Source organism: Anolis carolinensis, chromosome 1 (genome assembly GCF_035594765.1).
Source record: "Anolis carolinensis isolate JA03-04 chromosome 1, rAnoCar3.1.pri, whole genome shotgun sequence".
Taxonomy (NCBI): domain Eukaryota; kingdom Metazoa; phylum Chordata; class Lepidosauria; order Squamata; family Dactyloidae; genus Anolis; species Anolis carolinensis.
The window spans coordinates 311122480-311145699 of NC_085841.1; the positions used below are offsets into that span (position 1 = coordinate 311122480).

Below are 23220 nucleotides of genomic sequence, written 5' to 3' on the forward strand. Positions count from 1 at the left end.
CCCCCTTGATTTGTATGCAGATGCTCTCAACCTAGCTTCCAGTATTTAGGTAAGTCATTGATTTTCGCAGATAGAAACATACTTGACATATATTGCTCTATCTCTTCCTTTCTTGTTCAGTCTATTTCTCTGAAAGAGGCTATACCTCTCTATTGGAACATTCCAGTCATGAAACTCATCCCACCAGATTTGTGATGTTTGTTATATCATATTTGCTTTGCAGTATTCATTAAAAATGTATTGTGTTTATTTCCCATGCTCTGTGCATTAGTGTAGACAGACATCTAAGGCCAGGAGTTATTCCTCCTTGATGCTTACGTTTTTTTCTTTCCACTGTTGGGTTGTTGCACTATTTTCTCAGTCCTCTAGAATAGTGGAGTTACTATTCCAGCAGTAGATGAACTCTTGTCCTCAATACCACCGCCCCCAGCATAATTTAAGTTTGTGAGATTCTTAGCAGAATTTGTCCTGCCATTTGCTGTGAGGTGCAATCAATAACATGCCAGAAGTCCATCTTCATGAAACTGCAGATTATAGCCCAAGAAGTCAAATAATTCTGGGTATCACTGTCTGTGGAGCCAGGTGTTCACCTCCAATATTATTTCCCTCTCTGAGCCATGTCTTTCAACTCAGAGGAGATATGACATGACAATTTGTACATTTAATCTGTTGTTGTCTGGGCTAGTCCCCATGTGAGCCGCCGTGAGATAATGGTGGGATACAAAAATAAAATAATAATAATTATTATTATTATTAATAATAATAATAATAATAATAATATTTGAAACACAACAAGATGAGTCCACAGCAGACACTGCTGGCTGTTGTATTGGATCACACATTGGACACTTCCCAAGTGTCTAGGACTTGTTGTTGTTGTTATTATATAGAGGTAGTGGCTGCTAACTTCCTCAACCAAGTCTCCCAGTCACTTTCTTTTAGCAGGTGCTTCATTCCCCTGAGACCATGTGCTCAGACACAGGACCAGGATCTACACAGGTTTTTTGCTGTATGAAACTTCTGTAGCTATCAAACATATTGTATATTTGCAATGCAGTTGGCTCAACCACAATAGTCACAGTTCTACCTAAGTATTAGATTCTACCTGGCTGGATGTATAACTCTCTCATCCTCTTTCTACACAATCCATTTGAAAAGGTTAGAAAAATTCCTTTCTTTTGACTAACAAAATCCCCCAATCAGCAAGAACAGTGGCAGTATTGTTCAGGAGATTCTGAATGATATGTTGATTTATTATAGAAGTCTTTGGCCATGGGAATAGAATAAAAAACACACACACACATATGAAATTTCAAACAGTTACATATTTAAAATACGTTATTTAAGTACAGGCAGTCCCTGAGTTACAAACATCTGACCTACATACATCTCCTAGATACAAATAGAAGTGTGGCAACAGGAAGTAAGAAGAAATCTATTCCTAGGAAGAGAAATTCACTCCTGTAAGAGTTATCATCATGGGGGAAAGGTGTCTCCACAGCATACAGTAGATTGAACAACATTCCCCAGTGCAGTGATGGCAGGCACCATTTGCAATATGATACTACTGATGTCAGTTATCAATAAGTAGAAAGGTCGATTTTAGATTCACAACTATCTGGTAAAGAGAGATAGATTATTTGCATACAAACTGTACTACCCTTATGGCTCTCAGAGGAGGAAGACCCATCAAATGTCCTTGATCTACAACTTGATGCTGGCTGGCTTTTTTTGTCAGAAATCTGGATCTCATTTCAAGAACGAGCACAAATGAGGATAAAAACAAGTATTTGTAGTCTTCAGGCATACATGGTGAGCTGTAGCCACTGGAAGAAAAGTGAAAAAAGCAATATTAAATGACAATAGGTAAAGGTAAAGGTTTCCCCTGATGTTAAGTCCAGTCGTGACCGACTCTGGGGGTTGGTGCTCATCTCCATTTCTAGGCCGAAGAGCCATTGTTGCCCATAGACATCTCCAAAGTCATGTGGCCGGCATGACTGCATGGAGCGCCGTTACCTTCCCGCCGGAGCGGTACCTATTGATCTACTCACATTTGCATGTTTTCGAACTGCTAAGTTGGCAGGAGCTGGGGCTAACTGCGGGCGCTCATTCCGCTTCTGGGATTTGAACCTGGGACCTTTTGGTCCGCAAGTTCAGCAGCTCAGTGCTTTAACACACTGTGCCACCAGGGGCCCCAAAATGACAATAGACATCTAAAAATGCAGGAGGAAAGGTGCAGCTCCCTTTGCAATCTTCTCAAGTCTCTTTTCATTTATACAAAACTGGCATCCTAATAAATTGTGGGATTTTCTAAGTAACTGTATAAAGTCAGATTTAAATCCTGATTTCATTCCAATATTTAAAGAAATCAAAGCCTAAATGAGAACATCTGGGCATTTGCAACATTGCTCTTGAGAAAACTCAATAGCAGTATATTTCAAGGCAATACAGCTTTGTATTAACTAACTCAAAAGGCTTGTCTTTCCAGCTTTGCACCCATGCCTACAAACTGCCCACACCTCATAGATAGTCATACTCTGAAATGATGGGGAATTTGTGGGATTTTTTTTTTTACTCATGAAAAGAATGATAAGCCACAGTAAAGCATGGTGTAGTACACTGCAGGTAAAATGGAGGAGACATTTAGCAATCCTGGCTAGTAGTTGCTATTAGCTTTTAACACCATTAAAATATCTAGACCTATAGAATATAGCTCTTATTTAATGAAGAAACACACCAAAGTAAAAGTTTTTACCTCTAAGACATTCAGTTTAATAATACCATCTCCATCTTTGTCGAAGGCATTAAATGCACCTAAAGGGACATGAAGGGAAAAAGAATGAGAAGTTACTCTAGCCAAATTAGTGAGCATTCTGATTCTTAGACCAAACAAACCTAAGTATTGTTGCTTCCAAGATTTCCACCTTTGTCACTCAAGTGCAAGGAGCAAACACCAGTAATCTTATCTGTTTTTGAAACAGCTTCACGTCAATTTTGTTAACTTCAAGATGTTTTGATCGACGGTGTCCCTCGTCTGCATCCAGTGTGACAATTTGTGCTGGTTAGGTATTATGGAAATTATAATCTGTGGTAACTGTAGTACACGTGGGGAAACTTTTACTGGAAAGCTTGGGAAATCCTGATAAATGCTTGATTTAAAATGCCAAGGTCACCCAGTGGAGTTTTGTTCTGAGTTGGTATTCAAACACTGGAGGCCCAGTCCAACTACTACACCACTGGTGTCCATTGATATTAAGTATAATTTGGCATCAATATAAGAGATCATATAACATAAATAATGGAGTACTTCAAATAATTAATCTTTATTTTTGAGATGGTGGCAGTAATGTCTTCATATGTTACAGTTGTGAAATAGTCAGATTAGCTAGATTGGTCGAATTTAAAAATATCACAATATGAAGACAAAGTTCTCCAATGACCTTGGGATGCTAATGAAATTATGGCCATGAAACAATAGAAGAAGGACTTCAGCTTAGGCAAAGGGAGGTCTGAGAAGTTGCAACGCACACTGTAGCAGATTAGCCCACCTTACCAAGTTGGTGTACAGTTAGCTTTCAGGCCTTGCTTGCAAAAGCTAAAAAGAGCAAGGGGGAGGAGCGATCAGGCAGCCATTACTGGAAGTGCAGTTTGATTGGCTGATGTAAATGAGAGTTGCTTAGCGACTGAAGCCTGGGCTGTGGCGCAGGCTGGTGAGCAGTCAACTGCAGCCAGCTGCAACAAATCACTCTGACCAAGAGGTCATGAGTTCGAGGCCAGCTCGGAGCTGCGTTTGTCTCTATCTTTGTTCTATGTTAAGGCATTAAATGTTTGCCTTATATGTGTAATGTGATCCGCCCTGAGTCCCCTTCGGGGTGAGAAAGGCGGAATATAAATACTGTAAATAAATAAGATGGGCGGAGCCAAAGTGACAGTTGGAGCTATGCTGCCAAAGAATTCTTTTTCAGTTAAGGGGTTGGTTTTTGAAGTGTGAAGATAGAGATAGGTTTAGGATTTGTGTGTGTGTGTGTGTTTTTTTTTAAAGAAACCTCTTTGAGGAATATAGTTAAAGCCTTCAGGGAGGAAAGGCTGAGAACTATATTGAGACACTATAGTTTGGAGTGCTGGAGTAAAATCCCAAAAGAAGTGGATTTAAAAGGTTTAAATTGTCCTGTTTGTATTTCCTGTGTGAAGGAACATATTTCCACAGAATTCAAGTTATAAAATCATCCTTTGTAAGAGAAAAACCTAATCTTTTATTGAAATTACTATGCATCTTTACTGTTCAAATACAAATACACAATTTCTTGTTTTTCCTCACATAAAGTGTCTTGTGTGACTCTCTAAATATCCCAACACAGTGCTAGTAGTGGTAACGAGTTCGAATCCTCCATATATTGGTGTCAGTGGGTGGCGATCTGTTTAGCACACGTCGAGTCCTCTATAATTTTGGTGGCAGCTGAAACCAATCTTCTGCACACACTATCTTGCCAGCATTGATTATGGTGAAAGGAGTTTGTCCCTCATTGTGAACATTTATAAGAAGCACATTAGATCATTACATAAACAAGAGAAACAATCCATAGACTGACTGATTTTGGTATCCTCTTGTCATACAGGTGCTGTTACCTTTGGCTATTTTGCACATTATTTTTCATACAATGTGTATGACATTCTATTTAAATCTTTATATACTTGCATTTCTCTGTTTTTGACAATTGTAATAGATACATTCTGTGTTGGTTGTTTGCCTTGTTTATGTTATGGTCTTGTGAGCTTTTTGTAATTGTGGTTGATACCCTGCCCTTTTGTTGAGCACTGCTTTCAGGCAATGAGCTTCTCCCATATTATGGTGTGAACATTGTTGAGATGAATATTTTTAAGAAGATAAAATTAATATACTTACGGAACATTCCCTCTAACCTCACAAAACAACAGATGAAGCTGTCAAACTCAATGTTCATATTTCTGTCAGCATAGCGCATTGTAATGATGTCATACAATTGGTTATTCAACTGAAATCCTAGAAAAAATAAAGACATCGAGTTTGAGATATGTTTCCCATTTTCTCTCTGTAATTTTACGTAGATAATACTATTTTAACTGGAGATTTATCAGAACGAAAGTAGAAGACTATATTAGCGAAGATTCTGTCCAAGAATATAGGACAGCAAGCATAGTACAATACCTGCATCTTTCACTGCATTACGCATTTCATAGCTGTTAATGGTTCCTGAGTGATCGGTGTCATAGTGTTTGAAAATTTTCTGGAAAGTAACAGTGGAAATGTTAGGTTTAGTTTTGTTCCAGCTCTACCAGAAAGGGGGAAAACGGTTTCAGAAATATCCACTAAAGCAAATGGCCCTGTTCTAACAGGAAATACTTGAAATAGTCTATTGTTTTGTAGGCTACACAATGGCTAACATAAGAATAAGAAATGTTTGCAGAACCTCTAACATGAATTGCACTTCCATTGGTAGCACGATAGGTTATAATCAAACCGCTCATTAAATGTTAACAACTTGAATTATTTTTGGAGGCGTTTTAACTACCCTAATGGCACAGATCGTGGCTGATGTTATAGGCTAAGCAGAGACTCCCCTGGTTATGAATACCTGGATGAGACACTGCCAACAAATGCCAGGTGTTGAAGACTGTATTTCAGGGGATGGCACTGGCAAAACCACCTCTGAGTATTCCTTGCCTAAGAAAACCTTGTGAAATTAATATGTCATCATAAGTTGATGGTAACTTGAAGGTACATTTTTATGTTATATGACTATGATGTATTTTATTAAGCTTTTATTCTGTGGTTTTAATTGCTTTTAATTATATTGTTACTATGAGTTTTATTTTATATCTTGTACACTTGTTTTCTGGGCTTGGTTCCCATGTAAGCTGCCCCAAGTCCCTTCAGGGAGATGGAGGAGGGTTATAATAATAAAGTTATTATCATTATTATTATTATTATTATTATTATTATTATTATTATTATTATTTTATGACACAGCAAACAAGATAGATATGCTGGATTTCGTATCACAAAATCACAAGTTGAACACTTCCCAAGTGTCTAGGACTGTGTGATGTATTTTCGGATGATGCGCGCAGATCCCAGTAGGGTGGCCTTTTGCAGTTGGCAGATCGTGATTTTGTTGTTGTTATTATTATTATTATTGTTATTATTATTATATGACTATCTCACATGAGTGTCACTCAGACATTATTATGGTGACATGGAAACCACACCCAAGTGGTGACATGGAAATCCGGACACATCACCTGGTGTTAGCAGGGTTTAAATAAATTTAAAATACTTGGTGGGATTAATAAAAAGAGAAGGGATATCTAATGAGATTTCAGCCTAGTGATGTTACCTATTAGGTTTTCAGAGAACTTCTAGAATGTTTGCAGATATTCATGGTTAAAAGTAACAGAACTCTATGGATCGATAGAGTATAAGGAGCAGAAATTGCTTTCGCTGAAAGCAATTGCACATCTGAATTTTGTTACACATGGAATATGTAAACAAAACATCAGCAAGAAAGCTTCTAGTGTTACTGCTTCTATTTATTTTAAATTTGCTGGTAGATTTAGCCAGGAAGTCTAATTCAAACTATTAGTCCCCCTCCTACCATTGACCTTGGACATAAAATAGAGAGGCAGAGGTGGATCAAATGATTTATTATATACTAATTCTCTCTCTCCTCCCCCAACAGAACAACAGCAACAAAAATGCTGAAGGATCTACCTTTTCTGTGTTTTTATTTTATTATTTTACTATTTTTTGCTCATTACTACATTCCCCCTTGTCCTCAAGTTCCTTCAGTTGCTACAAACTGAGCTCAAAGTGTAGAAGTGTTTTACATAAGGAAAGGAGATGGGTCAACATGTTATCCTTTCTAGTAGGCTCATGCTAAAGCAAAAAATGGCAACCTTCAGTTTGTGTGTTCTTCCTCAATAGCTTTTGCCATCTTAACCACTTGTTTGGACACAAGTGCCCCAGTTTTTATCTGTGAAGTACTGGTAAGCATGCACTACTTAGTCTGTCCAGAAGAATGGTGTGCAGAACCCATACAAGAAGTTTCAATCAATACCTGCCAGCTTTTAATCTTATCCCAAAGATGTTGAAACTCTTCAAGGTTTATTTTTCCAGAACCATCTGTCTGTGATTTTAATGTTCAGTACAATATTTTCTGGAAATATAGTTGGCGAACTCAACGTTCAGTTAAGAGAACACCCACTGGGAAAGTATTTTTTTAATGTCCAAGCATTTAAAATCTTGATTAAAACTCCTGCTTAACTACTGAGTAGTACATTGGAACTTTTTGGTTTTGCAATTATTTCATTAGTTGTTTTCTTTAAATATTATTCATATCTTTTTATGGATTTGCCCAAGGCATAAGTACATTGGAGAATATTTAAAACAATACTATAAAGGTACATTTTTATCAGAGATCTGGGGACAATGTCCTTCCTATGTTGTAACCTGCTTTGAGCCCAGGAGTTGGACTGCAGTTCCCCTCTCACCCAGTCAGCTTAACCAGTGGTGGGAAATGCTGGGGACTGAAGTCCAACAACATTTGGAAGGCTGTATGCTTTCCACTTCTATATGAGCGGAACAATGCATTACAATGATATATATAATTTTAAAAGGATACATCCATTAAGGCGATCATACTACGGCAGGATTCTAGTGCGAACCCTTCTGTCTTCAACTCCTTATCTGAAATAAAGTATTTTGATTACAAAATATATTAATACAAGTATATAATTTCCAAGACATTACATTTTTATATATGTAGAGAGAGGGGGGTATTTTGGTACCCCTGCAATTCTTGTATGAAGAAACTATTTCTCATCAGAGTTATTCTTTAGATTGAGCCAGGCACTGGTAAATATTTTTAATTTGTTTGCAAGTGCTGCAGAGTGGATGTAAACAAATGTGTTGGTTTGACGTTTGAACTATGAGTCTGGATCCCAGCTCAGCCAGAGACACCTACTCAAAGAATGGCAAAAGTAAATCTCTTCTGAACAAATCTTGTCCCAAAAGAACTCATGATAGGTTTGCCTGAGGGTCGTCATAAGTCAGAAAAAGCTTGAAGGCACATAACAACTACAGAGTAAGTGAATATCCAACTGTGGTATACCTGAGTATAAATTCAGTTTTCATGTGCAAAATTATCTGATCTCAAGGAATGTATGCCCTGCCAGTAGAATATATAGCTTATCTCACATATCCAGGCAGTTCCCAAGTTACAAACAAGATAGGTTCTGCAGGTTTGTTTTTAAGTTGAATTAATATACAAGTTGAAACAGGCACATTTTTGAAGTGTAGCTCCAGCTATGTGTATGTATGTATATGTGTGCGTGCGTGCATGTATATAGCTGGAGCTACACTTTAAAAATGTGCCTGTTCCAACTTACATACAAATTTTACACACGCACACACACACACACACACACACCACATAGCTTTGGATAGCATAGGGAAGGGTTAACACCCCTGTGGTGTTTGCTTTGCTGTCTGTGCTCCTGTTCAGAAGATTTTGCCTCACTTTCTGTCCCTGTGATAATTGAATTTTGAAAAAATTGGCTTGTGGAAACAAGAATTGGAGATAATGCTTCAATGGAGACACCTTTTTCCTATGATAACTCTTTCAGGAGGGAATTTCCTTTCCTAAAGATAGATTTCTCTCACTTCCTGTTGTCACATCCCTGTTCTTAACTATGAATCATTTGTAAGGACTTATCACATTAAAGGATACTCCATTTCTGACCTCAATTGCAAATGAACCTCGTCGGGTCCTATCAAATGATGTTTGTCTCTAGTCGTCGTCCCGTTGAAAACCATGTGCAAAAGGTGGCAGAAATGTGATGAGGTCCTAAGTTGGGTGTTTGTAACTCAGGAACTGCCTGTATAGCTATGTATGTACATATATTGAATCAATGCAACAAATCTTCAAACAGCATATTAAACCAGCTCTGCTGATTGTGTACCTGATATGCTAAACAGATTTTTTAAAGAATAAGTGAAACTGGTGGTATTCTGATGACATCATAGCCATAGGAGTGAAATACATTTTTTGCATTCAAGCTCCTCTTAAAGAAAACACAGGCACGGGAGAGGTGTTTCTCATGTGAAATTCTCACATCAGCTTTTTTTGCTTCCTGGGCAATATTCTAAATGCAGTATTCAAGAACAAAATGGACACCAAACTTACGCTTTTTCAGAACATTGTTAAGGACATTCCTGAGTTCGTCAGCACTGATCTCCATGTCCTACAAAACAAAGGAAAATGGGCTGTGAAGAAAGTAAAGTCAGTTGACAAAAGTTGCCAAGAACAATATTTGTCATTAAATGTTTGTTGTTGTACACTTTTAAGTCATTTTCAGCTTGCAGTAGTTATTGGTTATTGGCTGTTGTTGAGTTTATGATTTTATGATGTTATATATGTTTTTTGTATTAATTCATTGTAATTTGAATGTATTTTATGTTGTTGTATTTTATTGTTGCATCACTGGGTTTGGTCCCCATGTAAGCTGCCCCTTGTCCCTTCAGGGAGATGGGGCGGGTTATAAGGTTGCTGTTGCTGTTGTTGTTGTTATTGACAGTGTTTTCCTGTCATGATTTGTTCTGAGCAGGTTTGCCATTGCTTCCTCTGAGGCCAAGAGAGTACTATTTGCCCAAGGTCACCAAGTAGATTTCCATGGACAAGTGGAAATTCCGACCGTTGTCGCCAGTATTCAGCACGCAAACTTTACCATGCTTTTAAAAAAAGATATTTTAAAGATGTTTTTAAATTGTTAGATTTTAGCCTTTCTTGTAAGCTGCCCCGAGCCCTAGGGGAGTGGCGGCATATAAGTTTAAATAATAAATAAATAAATAAATAATCCAGTCAAAATGTGTCCCATCCCTTTCCGAACTGTAATTTTGTTCACAGATAAAGCAATTTTGTAGAAGACTTTTAATGTCAAATTCTAACCCATGAGAGAATACTATGTTTGGGATAGGACCACATAATATGATGCACCATGAAAGAAGACAAAGGCAAATCCCCTCTGAATAAATCTTGTGGTCACCATGAGCTGGAAGTTATAAACAGCAACAACATATTGCATTCAGGAAATCAGGTTTATAATGTTTCAGAATTAGGACACTGAGATTTAACATCATTTAAGCTAGGGCTAATTCAGCCAGATAGACGAAGATAAAGGATAATTTGTCCTTATCTATTGTTTTAGTATCTTCAAGATGTCTTGTTTTTCTTTTGAACAAGAAAAACAAAGCAGTGATTTCAAAATCACAAAAATAATAATTCATTTAATCCGATAACTGTAACAATACAAAATAAATACAAACATATCTGGAAACTAAACTGTGCATTGAATTTCGAGGAGTAAAAAAAAGGCAGCCAACTAGTTTATAGTGAAAGTATTTAGCTTCATGGCTCCTTTTCCATAGGGCTACCAGCAATATGGGTAGGGAAAACAGCTCTAAGCAATACTTAGGGGGTTCAGTGGTACTTATTTATTCATTCTATTATTTACTTAAATATTTCTATCCTGCCTATATACAAAGATGGCAGCCATTGGCAGTATCATGCCCAAAGCATACTTCAACATGACTGGTACCAGACCTATTTTCATTCATTCATGAATGGGTCTAAAAATGCACTGAAGGCACCAGATCCTGTCTGGTTTTGGAAGCTAACCAGGGACTGTCCTGATTAGTACTTGGATGGAAGTCCACCAAAAAACTAGATGCTGTAGGTTGTATTTCAGAGGAAGGTAAAGGCAGATTATTTCTGAGCATTCCTTGCCTTAAAAGCTTCATGGGGCTATCAAAAGATGACAGGTAACTTGAAGGCACATACACTATCTGTTCTTTCACACAACACTGAATCGTCCATAATTTGTGGGGAAAAATTGACACCTGAATATTTTATTTTGCTTCCAATATCAGAAACTTAAAATGCCCCCTTCTGTCTGAGGGTGGGAAATCTTGGGTAGCTAGTTTTACTCAACTCTATTTTGCCCTGATAGGATACAAACATCAAGTGCATCCAGTCAGCTGCGTCCTAGTACCACTAGTCAACACATTGCGGTTATCCCCCTTAACACATTTCATAAGAAAAGAAAAAAAATGAAATAATGAGAAGACATGTACACTTCTCAAATCAATGATTCTATGATGTGAATTCTTCTCTATAGCACTATGCGTTTGAGGGTGGGCAATTGCCTAATAAAAGTTTCAGTCACTTCGTGACCTCATGGACCAGCTCACCCCAGAGCTCCCTGTCAGCTGTCGCCACCCCAGGCTCCTTCAAGGTCAAGCCAGTCACTTCAAAGATACCATCCATCCATCTTGCCCTTGGCCGGCCCCTCTTCCTTTTTCCTTCCATTTTCTCCAGCATCATTATTTTCCCCAAGTTTTCCTGCCTTTAAGGCAAGGAATGCTCAGAAATAATTATGTGGCCAAAGTTCTTCATTTTTGCCTCTAATATCCTTTCCTCCAGTGAGTAGCCGGGCATTATTTCCTAGAGAATGGACTGGTTTGATCTTCTTGTGGCCCAAGGCACTCTCAGAATTTTCCTCCAACATCACAGTTCAAAAGCGTCTCTCTTCCTTCGCTCAGCCTTCCTTCAGCCTGCAGTCTACTGTAAACCCTGCATGTTGTTGCTAACAGAGTCATGTAAAGGCATGGTATTTAGAAACATGTTACTGTTGCCAAATTTTTCATGACCTCAATTTTGAGCTCATGATTGAGCCCTTTGGGGTTGGGACTTACAGCATATGAAGCCTTGATCTAGCATTGCCCAAAGCTGTGTTTCAGAATCTGTGACTGGATTTGCTTGGCTTAAGGACGTGCATAACTCATATATTTAAATTCTTACAAGGCTGGTTTGACGCAAGAGCCAAGAAGTTGTGTACTTACATCTCCAGCAATCTGCCGGAAAATATTTCTGAACTGTTTGTCTTCCTCAGTTTCCTTATTGGAATCTCTCTGTGAAGGCTGAAAATTCATTAAAAGGAGAAAAAAATGTTCAAATGAACTGCTGATTTGAGGATTTCTAAAAGAGAGAATATGTGTCCAATGTGTGTTTGTTTGTCCAGAATGCTTTCTTCCAAAATGTCTTTGACATATTTGGTATTCACATGATTTCTGGCCAAATCCAGAGATAGCGCTGAGGGTGGGGTGGGGATGGAGAGCACGAAATGAGGGCTTTACATCCAAATAAGAAGTTTGCCTCCAATGATATTTTATTTCAGATGTCAAATTTCAAACATTGCAGAGAGTAGGCATTATAATCTTTGAAACTTAGACTATCTTACATTTGCTGTACTTGCATTCAATTGGCAACTTTGCCTACCTGGCCCTTTTCTTTGGGTATATAAACTGTATTTCTAAATGCTTAGCTAAAGTTTTAGGTTACTATGGTGCCCTCATTTCACCCCATCCCACCCCACTGCTACATTCTTGACCAAATTTCTTTTTGGTAACTCAGAGCTCTTACAAACCTCTTTTTTTTTTTTTTTTGCTTCTTTGGCAGCTCCTGTGTCCAAAGACATAGATGCTTTTGTTGGTACATTGGAACGTATCACCTCCAAGGTTAGAATCCTATACACACTCACTTAGGACTTCACTAAATATGAACAGTGGCATCATTAGAGTTGGTGTCACCTAGTGTAGTTTGCAGAATGTGCAAACAAAACTGTTTCGAAGCATTACTGTGAGTAATAATGGCAGGTTGGACCAATGCACATGCTCATTAGAAGATTCAAAAAATAAATCAGCACAGCGTCTTAGCCTTGTAGGTATATTGATATAGTACTTGTAAGCTGGACTTATGGAAATATTTTTGTGGTTATGTCTAGCTACAAGGGTTTTTAAAATAAAATGTAATATATTTCTGCTGAAAAAAGTTGAACATAGTCCTTTTGGTGTCACACCCTCTGTGAATATGAATAAAATTGAGCTCCTAGGTTTGTTGTTTTTTTCTTTGATGCAACCCTTTTATATAAAATGTGTCTTTTCTTTTGTACCTATAAACAACACATTTGTACATTACTGGTCAAGTCTCTGAAGTGCAGACAAACAGCAAATATATCTTTACTGCACAGTACTATGTTATTTTAATGGTGGGTGTGAATTTCAGGCATAATCTTCACTCCTCACCCACTTTGTACAACACTTATTTATTGTATAGAAAGAGTTCTACTGTGATTAAATGGTAAAGGGCCTCAAAAGAGCACTGAGCCTTCTGAACAATGTATGAGAGTATTTGCAGCCAAGTTTCTCCTTTTTTAAAAAAATACAGTAATAGCAAAAGAAAAATAAAGAAGACATGCATAGCTGATTACTCATCTGCATTGATTCATGAATACAAAGTTAACTTCTTCAACCTCAGTAATTGCAAGGCAACACACAAGTCTAGAAGACAAGATGACTTGAAACAACATATATTATTATTATTACTATTATTATTTTTTGGACAAGAAAGGTGCAATAGTGGCAAAAGGACATGGGCACAGAATTGAAACTGGTGGAAAAATAGCAATAGCATATCTATTAATACCTAGAACATAAATCAAATGTGGCTGTACTTCAATAAGTTTTTAAAAAGGTTATGATTGCTACCTTGAAATGATTGTATCCCATCCAAATTTTAATTCTCATGGATAAGCTAGAATACTGGGATCAAAATATTTTAATCAATAAAATGTCACGAAATTATAAAATATGATACTGGTAGAAAAGAGCACAATTTCTACATCTACTCCCTCAATAATGAAAGTGCTCCTTCGCTATAGAGGCAGTTCCTACCTATACCATCAGTTTTGTTTTAGGCTGTAATCTACTGAGTAATATAAACATCATCACCCACAGAAGAGAAGGGTATGAATGCAAAGTTTGCTTCTTGTTGAAGCCTCTCTTGTCCAGGTCTGCCACTGTCTCCTTGAACAGTCATAATAGAAGGTACACCCAGCTGTTTTACAGCAAATGAGAGAAGTGAGGGCTTCACATAAGGACAGTGATATGCAGTCAGATATGACATTGCATTATGGAATTATAATTATTAAGAGAACTTGGGCCACACCTTCTGACCATCATTTCCAACACAATGATAAAAAACTTTCATGCACATACCATCCATGCATCAGAACCAAACATCCATGAGAAAAACCACTGGGTTGAGGAATAGCAACTGAATCATCTTAGTCACAACAGTCAACACATCCAATCACTGAATGTTGATTTAACCTATAGGTAAATCCCAAGGATGCAATGCTCCAATGATATTTTATTTCAGATGTCAAATTTCCAGTAGGACTAGGGTCTAGATTTTACCAGTGTTTGCTGCAAATTATTTTCCTCTTTAGGGAACAATTATCCCAAAGAGGAAAGCATTACGGCAGAAGAGGCATGCTTACTGTGACTATTGAGCAACTTCAACATGCGATTTAGCTCACACTTGGCTTTCCTCATGCTAAGCAATACAATAACCTCATCGGCTTTCTTTTTCTTATCAGTGATTGTTTTCTCCTTGTCCTTTTTATGCCCTTCACCACCTTTTGGATCCTTGTTCTTATTTGCTCTATCTGAGACAAAGATGATTGGCTAGAGAAGAGACGGAGAAGAAAATGCACATCAGTGAAGCCGGGAGTCTCAGTTGTGGGTTGTGCACGAGGGCAATGGATGCACAAAACAGATTCTACTGACTGCCTCATTGCTTGCAGACACATTTGGTGTCACATATATGTGCATATGTATATTGACAGACACATACATGTGTGTTCAATTATAAAAACAAAATAATAAGCCAAGAATTAAAAAGACTAAAGGGAGCTTTTTTGAATTGAAGTCCTGAATTCTTGGCTATGGCTTTTGTTGATGCTTGATGAAAAAGAGCTGTCATAGCTGTAATTAGAACAGATGGCAAATTTGTAAAGTGGTGGTATTGCCACTTTTAAGCATAGACAAGAGCAATGTCACAAAAACAGTAAAGGCTGGAGACAGAAGGCAGAGAATGACAGAAGAAAAACTACAAAGGGTTCCAGCATTGGGAAAACTTCATATGTAATGTACTCACAGAAATTTGTCCTACTGCAATCTTGTTTTCAACTTCCCTGTAAGATTGGAGGGTTCAAGGAAAGGGGAAGGGGGAAAAAAGAAAGAAAAAAAGATTTGTCCAATTCTTTCTTGAGCGTATTTTTCTGCTTAGGTAAGAAAGCATAGCATAATAATTACAAAAAGAGGCTAGGGTTGGTTTTAAGTAGCCAATGTTTTAAGAACGAGCAAAGTCTGGTTCTGGAAGTACATGTAATCCTTGAATTGCCCTTTTTCTGACACCCCTCCCCCCACCCTCAAAACACAATTTTCTTTTCCTGAAAGTCTCTTGGTGGAACTTTTAAATAAGCTATACGTCTACCTGCTTGTTTTGTTTAAATATCAAATAATATCTATTTTATTTTTTAAAAGACACAGACTTTTGGCTACTTGTTCTAGGTTCTTGTTTTTTCAACATTTTTGAGAGTTTATGAGGCCCAGAAGGAGAAAACTGCTCCTTGGACTCACTGCTGTTACCCACTCTTGCTCAGCATGTATCCCTAGGGCAGTCACAATGCAGCACTAACATGTTTGTGATTTGATTTAGAAACAAGCCACATTGAAGATATTGCCTTTTTGCTGCAACAAATGTCTTCTTGTGGCATTTTATAATGATTTATCTATCACAAGAGAAGCATTTATGGGCTTTATTAGGTGAAGTAAATGTTACATTCTATTAGTAGATATAGATTATTATTATCAATATTATCAATATTATAATATATTGTATATACATTTAATATTGATAAAATATTATAATGTAACACAATATAATATTAATAATAATACAATATAATTATTATTATATATTATGTATTACATGTAATAGTACTAATAATATTACAGTATAGTGGTATAGTACAATATAGTCATATAAAATGCTAATATTGTGCTATGCTAATACAATAATATAATGTATGTACATATAACTTGTAAGCTGCTCTAAGTCCCCTTCGGGGTGAGAATGACAGAATATAAATGTAGTAAATAAATAAATAATTAATAAGTAAATAAATAGATTATGTGACTATGGAGTAAAAAAAATGAAGAATAAAAAAAGCTCTATGAAATATGAGAGGTATAATTTGTAACATTTCTACATCAAACAAACTCAGTAATTGACTATTCACAACTGTAGCAATTGGGTGCAAATGGTCTTAAAACGGGGGGGGGGGGGGGGTTGTGTTGACACCACTGCATTTGTGAATGCTCACTGAATCTTCTGAATCATTCATGAGCAAAATTCATAGGTGAAACAGTTTCAAAGGTCCTTTGACCAGTGTCATAGCTATTTCAGCACATAATTCCCACACCAAGTGAGGTATTCACTGAAAGACTGCAAACAGGGCTTGAGTGTATCCTCCCACTTCTTTCCTTCAGCCACCAATATTTTGAGGCAAACTGCCTTTGATACTAGATATGATACATAGCGATGATTAATCTAACCCAATTCTCCATTAATTTGTCTAATTCCCCTTTAAAACCATTCAGGTTGGTAGCCAACACTATGTCTCAGGTTAACAAATTCCATACATAGATATCGCTGTCCAGTTCTCTTTATACAGTGAATCCTTGATATCTGCTGATGTTTGGTTCCAGGATCCACTGTGGATACCAAATTCTGTTTATGCTCAAGTCCCATTATATACAATGGTATGGTAAAATTGTGTCCTTAATATAAAATTCCAAATCAAGGTTTACTTTTTGGATTTTTTGAGGGTAGGGGGAGAATATGTTCAAGATGTGAATGGTTGAATTCAGAATATGTTCAAGATGTCAATATAGAGGGCTGATTATACACATCCCAGTACCCTAAACTCAATTTTGGTGTAAAAGTATGCAAGCAAATGGTCATTTCAAATAATGTACATCTAGGGATGAAATTGAGGGGTCACTCAGATGCTGTTAAAATTGAGACTTCCAGTATTCCTCATCATTTTCTATCCTGGCTACAAGAGATGGTAGTTTCAATCTAACAACGTGTTGAAGTTTGCATAATTGACACCTCTGAGGCAAATAAACCATTTCTTTTCCAACTGGCTTCTTTTGAAGATGGTCTAGATCAGGGGTCCCCAAACTAAGGCCCGGGGGCCGGATGCGGCCCTCCAAGGCCATTTACCTGGCCCCCGCCCTCAGTTTTAGACTTAGGCTCACCCAAAGTCTGAAATGACCTGAAGGCACACAACAATCCTACTTGACTATCTCATTGGCCAGAAGCAGGCCCACACTTCCCACTGAAATCCTCATAAGTTTACAGTATGTTGGTTAAGATTGTTTTTATTTTTAAATATTGTATTGTTCTTTCATTTACTAATATTGTAAATGAAATATTGTAAATGAATAATATGGTAATAATATTATATATTGTGTACACATATAATATTAATAATATTATAATGTAATACAATATAATATTTATTTATTTATTTATTACAGTATCTCTACCCCACCCTTCTCACCCAATAGCGGACTCAGGGCAGCTAATAATAATAATACAATATAATAATATTGTATAATATAATAATATTAATTACATATTAAATATTAAATGTAATATTACTAATAATATTATGATATAATGGTATGGTGCAATATAGTAATATATAATGCTAATGTTTTTTGCACTACAAATAAGACATGAGCAGTGTGCATAGGAATTTGTTTGTATTTTGTGTTGTCGAAGGCTTTCATGGCCAGGATCACAGGGTTGTTGTATGTCTTTCGGGCTGTGTGGCCATGTTCCAGAAGCATTCTCTCCTGACGTTTCGCCCACATCTATGGCAGGCATCCTCAGAGGTTGTGAGGATGCCTGCCATAGATGTGGGCGAAACGTCAGGAGAGAATGCTTCTGGAACATGGCCACACAGCCCGAAAGACATACAACAACCCTGTTTGTATTTTTTTTTCAAATGATAATTCGGCCCCTCAACAATCTGAGGGACCATGTATCGGCCCTCCACTTAAAAAGTTTGAGGACCCCTGGTCTAGATATATAATATCATAGAGAAGCAGGATGAGCCAAAGGATAAAGCCTGTTCTATGGTGTGATAATGTAGGGAGGGTGCAAGAAAGTTCCAGCTATTTCTAATCTCTCTTCAGCCATATCATGGCCTTATGCAACCCATGATTGTCTTGTCCTTCTGCATTTGTGACATGGGAAGGATAACTCCTTAGAGCTTTCTTGGAAGTGCCAAACGAATACATGTGAAACTATCTGGACATCAAAAGACATTACCTGGCATCTTGACATACACCTTTCTTGAAAATGACACATCTTTTTTGTTTGTTGTGGAGGGAGGAATTCACTAACACTTTTATCAATATCCCCTGTGCCCTCACCCGATTGTTTATCGTTGCTCCACTGACATCACATGTAGAGGCCAATGGAAAGCAGAGCTAGAGATGCATCTGGCTATGTTTCTATTGCAAGATGTAGGGCAAGTAACAGTGGTTGCAATCTTTGGTCTTCTAGGTATTTGGGATTTCAATTCCCAGAAGCCTCAGCCAGTTCTGGAATTCTGGAAGCTGAAGTCCCAAAAAACTGAAAGACCAATGACTGAGAACCATTGCTCTAGGATCTCTTGGGTCTTATGAAATTATCATTGCTCTTCGGGAGGAAACTGCTCTCCACCAGCCAACTCATGGTCATGTTGGCAGAGACAACCAGAGACAGGTGGGTTTTAAGGGAAATGAGAGGGGAGATGAGACATAGTTCTCCTCGAGTAGAACTTTATGCCCATTTTCCTAATCACTGCAATTATTTTTTAAACCCACTATTTCCTCTCTCCGCCTTTAGAATCCAAAATATAAGTGTTTTACTTACTCTGAAAGACTTATTTTTTCTGAGAAAACTCGAAGGAGAAACTCCCCTTCTTGGTGAGGTTCGAATGTAGATGGGATGATGACATACTCATTGGGAGGCAACCGGAAGCGTTCAGCAACTTCCCTCATATTTATATACATCTTGCATTTTACTTTTGAAGCATTGTAGAGGAAAAAATCCCTTTGCAAGTGCATATTGTTACCCTGCATCTGAAAACACAAAGATGTAATTGACAGAAAACCCTTCTTCGAAATACAAAGCAGCATATAAGACCATGAATGATGCTGTGTTGACACCGCTAACACCAAAGACAACCACCTTCATCCAGCCATACTTAGCTATGTTTAAGAGTGTACTAAGGAAACTTAATCAAGCAAACTCTCCTAGCCAAACCCCTTCTGACCCTGGAAATGTCATTCACTCAAACTTCAATTGCGAGTAGAATGGACCTCCTGCTCCCCATGTGGCTGATGCCTGGTGAAATATCTGTAAAGGGGAGTTACAATCATGGCAAAAGTGTCACAATTGTGATTAAGTAGCAGTCATCACATGGAACCGTTACAGAGGAGTAAATCTAGGTAACTTTACCATATTCTTATACATACCAACCCCCTCTTTCTTTTCTCTCTCTCTCACACACACTTACACTTATTTGTATACTAGTCACAATTGTGACACCATGTGGCTGTAATACATTCTCATATTTTCAATTGCACACATATTTTTAGACATATTTTTTTTTCTTCCCTCTGGGAACAGTTTAGTAATCTTACTATACTTATTATAGTTGTTCAATCATGAGGATAATCTTATTTAATCCCTTATATTTATCTTTCCCTTTTATTCTGGAAATTAGACCCTTCCATTTTGCCTCCCAGGTCTTTTTGGTTTGGCCCGTCGTTTAATAGCTTCTCTTATCACAAATATATTCTTGGAATAGGTAGTCGGCTAAATATTTATACCAAGTTTTTGTATCCCATTTATTTAATCTTTAAATGTTGTGATTTTATCCAATTGTCTATTTCTCTCTCGCTGCAACTTATTTCCTCCTTCCTGCCTTCTGTTTGGGTATATTTTGTGTTATATTGTTTTTCTGTGATTATTTTGTATATATTTTGAAATATTTTTCTATGCATAGCACTCCAGACATTTTATTTCTCCTGCTTGTCAATGTCATAGTGTAGTTACGTATGCCAATGCACATTAACTTGTTACATATATGTTACACAGAGTAAAAAGACACAATTAAAATAGGTCTAAATCCACAGGTGACTGAACAATTGTGTACAGTTATTTCTAAGAAACATTATCGGGACAATTTCAAATGGTTACCACAGAGGCAACAGTATTTGAGATGTTACGTCAAGATATTGACAGGATATCCCTCCACCAGTCATACCTCTTTTGGCACCTGAGAGAAAAGCAAAGAAGAAAGGTTTATTACATATTTGCTCATACCAACTAGCCGTAGCCCAGGTTCATAGCTTTGACAAATGTTTGCTTATTTTAAACAAAACTGGCATCTGCTTTATTCATATACTAATAGAAAGATCCCTGCCTGCCTGTTGGCCTGAATCTTACTCTATTATTTAAAGTATTTCTGTATCTCACCCCAGCTCAAAATTATTCCTGAAGCGGTGACAAAATAAATTAAAATGATATAGAGATAAAAACATTTAAAACACTTTAAAACATTCTTTCAAAATGCTTAGTTTTTAACATCAATCAAGATAATAGTTACATCTCGTGATGGTTAAGAGATGAGCAATATGATTAGATTATGAGAAAACTATGTGTATGAACCTCTTTTAATTTCCTAAAGTAGTGTTATCTGCGATAAACCAGGTATTGGATATTTGTTAAATTTAGACTTCAGGAAGCAACAAGTTAATTAGTCAATAATAAAACAGCTAAATACTCTATGAACCACTGCAGCCACCTTTTAATCAAGCAATTTGACTAAGCCTGGTAGTGATTTTCTGTATGTTGTTGAATAATTTGCACAAATATTTACACAAATAATTTTTCTGAGTTGTCTCATGGAGGATTTGACATTTTTCCAACAACATTTACAATCCTGCTGTGAAATGCTATCACCTGAGATCCATTTGACTGAAATGTAAGTTGATCAGCTCAGTTGTAAATGAGGGAGGGGGATGTGATAACTCTGTTACCTCATAGATGGCAAAGCCAATTGTGAGAAGATTGGCTCCTAGTCTGCGTTCTTTCCTCCTATTCTTCTGCATCAGTGCAACTAAGAAACTGCACACAACTTCACTGTCTTCTGGATCATCGTCTTCTTCCAGAAGTCTCAAGCGATACTGAGGATTGGTCCAAAATGTGTCTGCAACATTTAAATTATATTAAAATTACACAAAATAGTTTTTTTCTACAACTTTGGTGGTATGGCATGGGGCTGTATTTGATTATTATAAGTTGTTGGGTCATGGGTCTATCACAGGCATGGGCAAGCTTCGGCTCTCCAGGTGTTTTGGACTTCAACTCCCACTGGCTGTTAGGAATTGTGGGAGGGAAAGTTCAAAACACCTAGAAGGTCAAAGTTTGTCCATGCCTGGTCTATCATCTACTTTGTTGCATTCTTCAAGATCTGATGGGATCAGGTAAAAAGGGTCAAGCCCAGCTGTTGACCTGCCTCACTGTTGACCTGCCTCATACTTGGGGATAATAATAACCAGTGGCTTTGTGCCCACATGTTGTAGATTCCAATAATTCACTCAGCATGATGGCACACAGTGAATAGTTTAATCTGATAGCAGATAGATCATGCAGTCTCTAGAATAGATCCATTCCAACTCCTACAAGCTGTATCCCGCTTATTCAATAGTCAGGAATTCTAGGAGTTAGAGGCCCAAACAACGGGAAGGCTGCCCTATGTGTTTAATAAGACAATGAAGTCCTTAATATATTACTTACCTGGATAGTTACGGCAGCCTCCAGCTGTGCAGCCTCGCACCCATCGCCCTTCAGTGACAGAAACTGTCCATGTTTGAAGCTTATCACCCTCTAGAGCATCAGGTGTGATATTACATATTTCAAGCTTTGTGAAGTATCTCAGGAAATCTTGCAAAGATATCCTAGAAGCATTAAGGAATAAGGGGGGAAATGATGATATGTTAGGGTTGATTTTGAGTGACTATCACTAGTTGGGAAAGGTTTTATGTTGTTTCTTAGATAGGAGAGATACACTGAGGCCCCTGTAACAACAGCATCCATACCCAGGAGTTAACTCACCCTCATCTGGAGGGAAATAGCCTCTCTGGGAATTTGCTAGGTTGGTATATTTCCTCCAGAAGTTACCACAGTGTTATGTTGGAGGACCTAGCAAATATCTCTGTAGGAATCTTTAAGCCCTCTAATGCAACTCTACGGTATGCTTGGACCAGAAGTGAAGCAATGTAATGGTATTTATGTAACCACAGTTACATTCCCGGCTGGGAATGTATTGCCCATGGATAATGGGGGCACATGAAAACTTGGATACAAGAATCTTCTGAGTGGATTTTTAAAAACAGAGAAAAGGGGAGTCATTACCAGAACTCTCCATCCTCTGAAACTTTATGCTGTAGTCGGGTCTTCTCTGCACCATCAATAACATTCCATTCATCTGAACTGCAATGAAATGGAGAAGAAGCTTTTAAGTGGATAGCTGATTTTTTAAATGAAGTACGTCACTTCTCAAACTAATACACACCTTTTTATGATCTCCTGAATTTAAAATTTGTTGTGCAACGACTGAATTGTTAAATTATTTTACTTTAACATAGTGAAAGTTTGCATCAAAACCACAAACTCCTCAAGTGGAAGTACCATATATATTCGAAGATAAGCCGAGTTTTTCAGCCCTTTTTATGAGCTGAAAAATCCTTCCCCGGTTTATAATCGGGTCAAGGTCAAGCCAGAAGTGGAGCCTGGAGGCCGTTGCTTGCAATATTTGATATATTCATCTCTCATCTTACCCTCCCTTATCAGTGTTTACTTTTGCAAAGCCTCCCTCGCTCTTAACCAAGGGAATGTTTTGAAAAGGAAAAGAAGCCCTTGCAAGTCAGGTAGAAGAGTATATATATAGATCCATTAATCTTATAAAAGCATTTTCTCCTGAAATATCTGTTAATCTCTGCTACAGATATATAGGCATTTCCTCCTGCAAGCCTTTGCAATCCCTATGTTCCTTTATATTTGTATCTATCTATATACATTAATTTTATATATGAATTTCCCCCTCATATGTTTGCAAGTTACTGGGTGCTGGTAACAGCATATCTATTAT

General features: G+C 37.4%; 1 protein-coding gene across 1 annotated transcript in view; it reads right to left on the minus strand.

Moving 5' to 3' along the window:
• Positions 1–1305: 1305 nt before the first annotated feature.
• capn3 (calpain 3) overlaps positions 1306–23220 on the minus strand; it is a 32510-nt gene continuing 10595 nt past the window's right edge. Inside the window, exons 9-23 of the mRNA XM_062968137.1 lie at positions 22485–22562; positions 21867–22027; positions 21107–21276; positions 20332–20343; positions 18933–19141; positions 15093–15129; positions 14507–14620; positions 11936–12013; positions 9222–9279; positions 7659–7723; positions 7095–7163; positions 5186–5264; positions 4904–5020; positions 2756–2814; positions 1306–1826 (exon numbers count right to left, since the gene is read on the minus strand). Coding sequence (XP_062824207.1) covers positions 1800–1826; positions 2756–2814; positions 4904–5020; positions 5186–5264; positions 7095–7163; positions 7659–7723; positions 9222–9279; positions 11936–12013; positions 14507–14620; positions 15093–15129; positions 18933–19141; positions 20332–20343; positions 21107–21276; positions 21867–22027; positions 22485–22562 — 1333 coding nt within the window. The 3' untranslated portion in view covers positions 1306–1799. The remainder of the gene's footprint in view (positions 1827–2755; positions 2815–4903; positions 5021–5185; positions 5265–7094; positions 7164–7658; positions 7724–9221; positions 9280–11935; positions 12014–14506; positions 14621–15092; positions 15130–18932; positions 19142–20331; positions 20344–21106; positions 21277–21866; positions 22028–22484; positions 22563–23220) is intronic.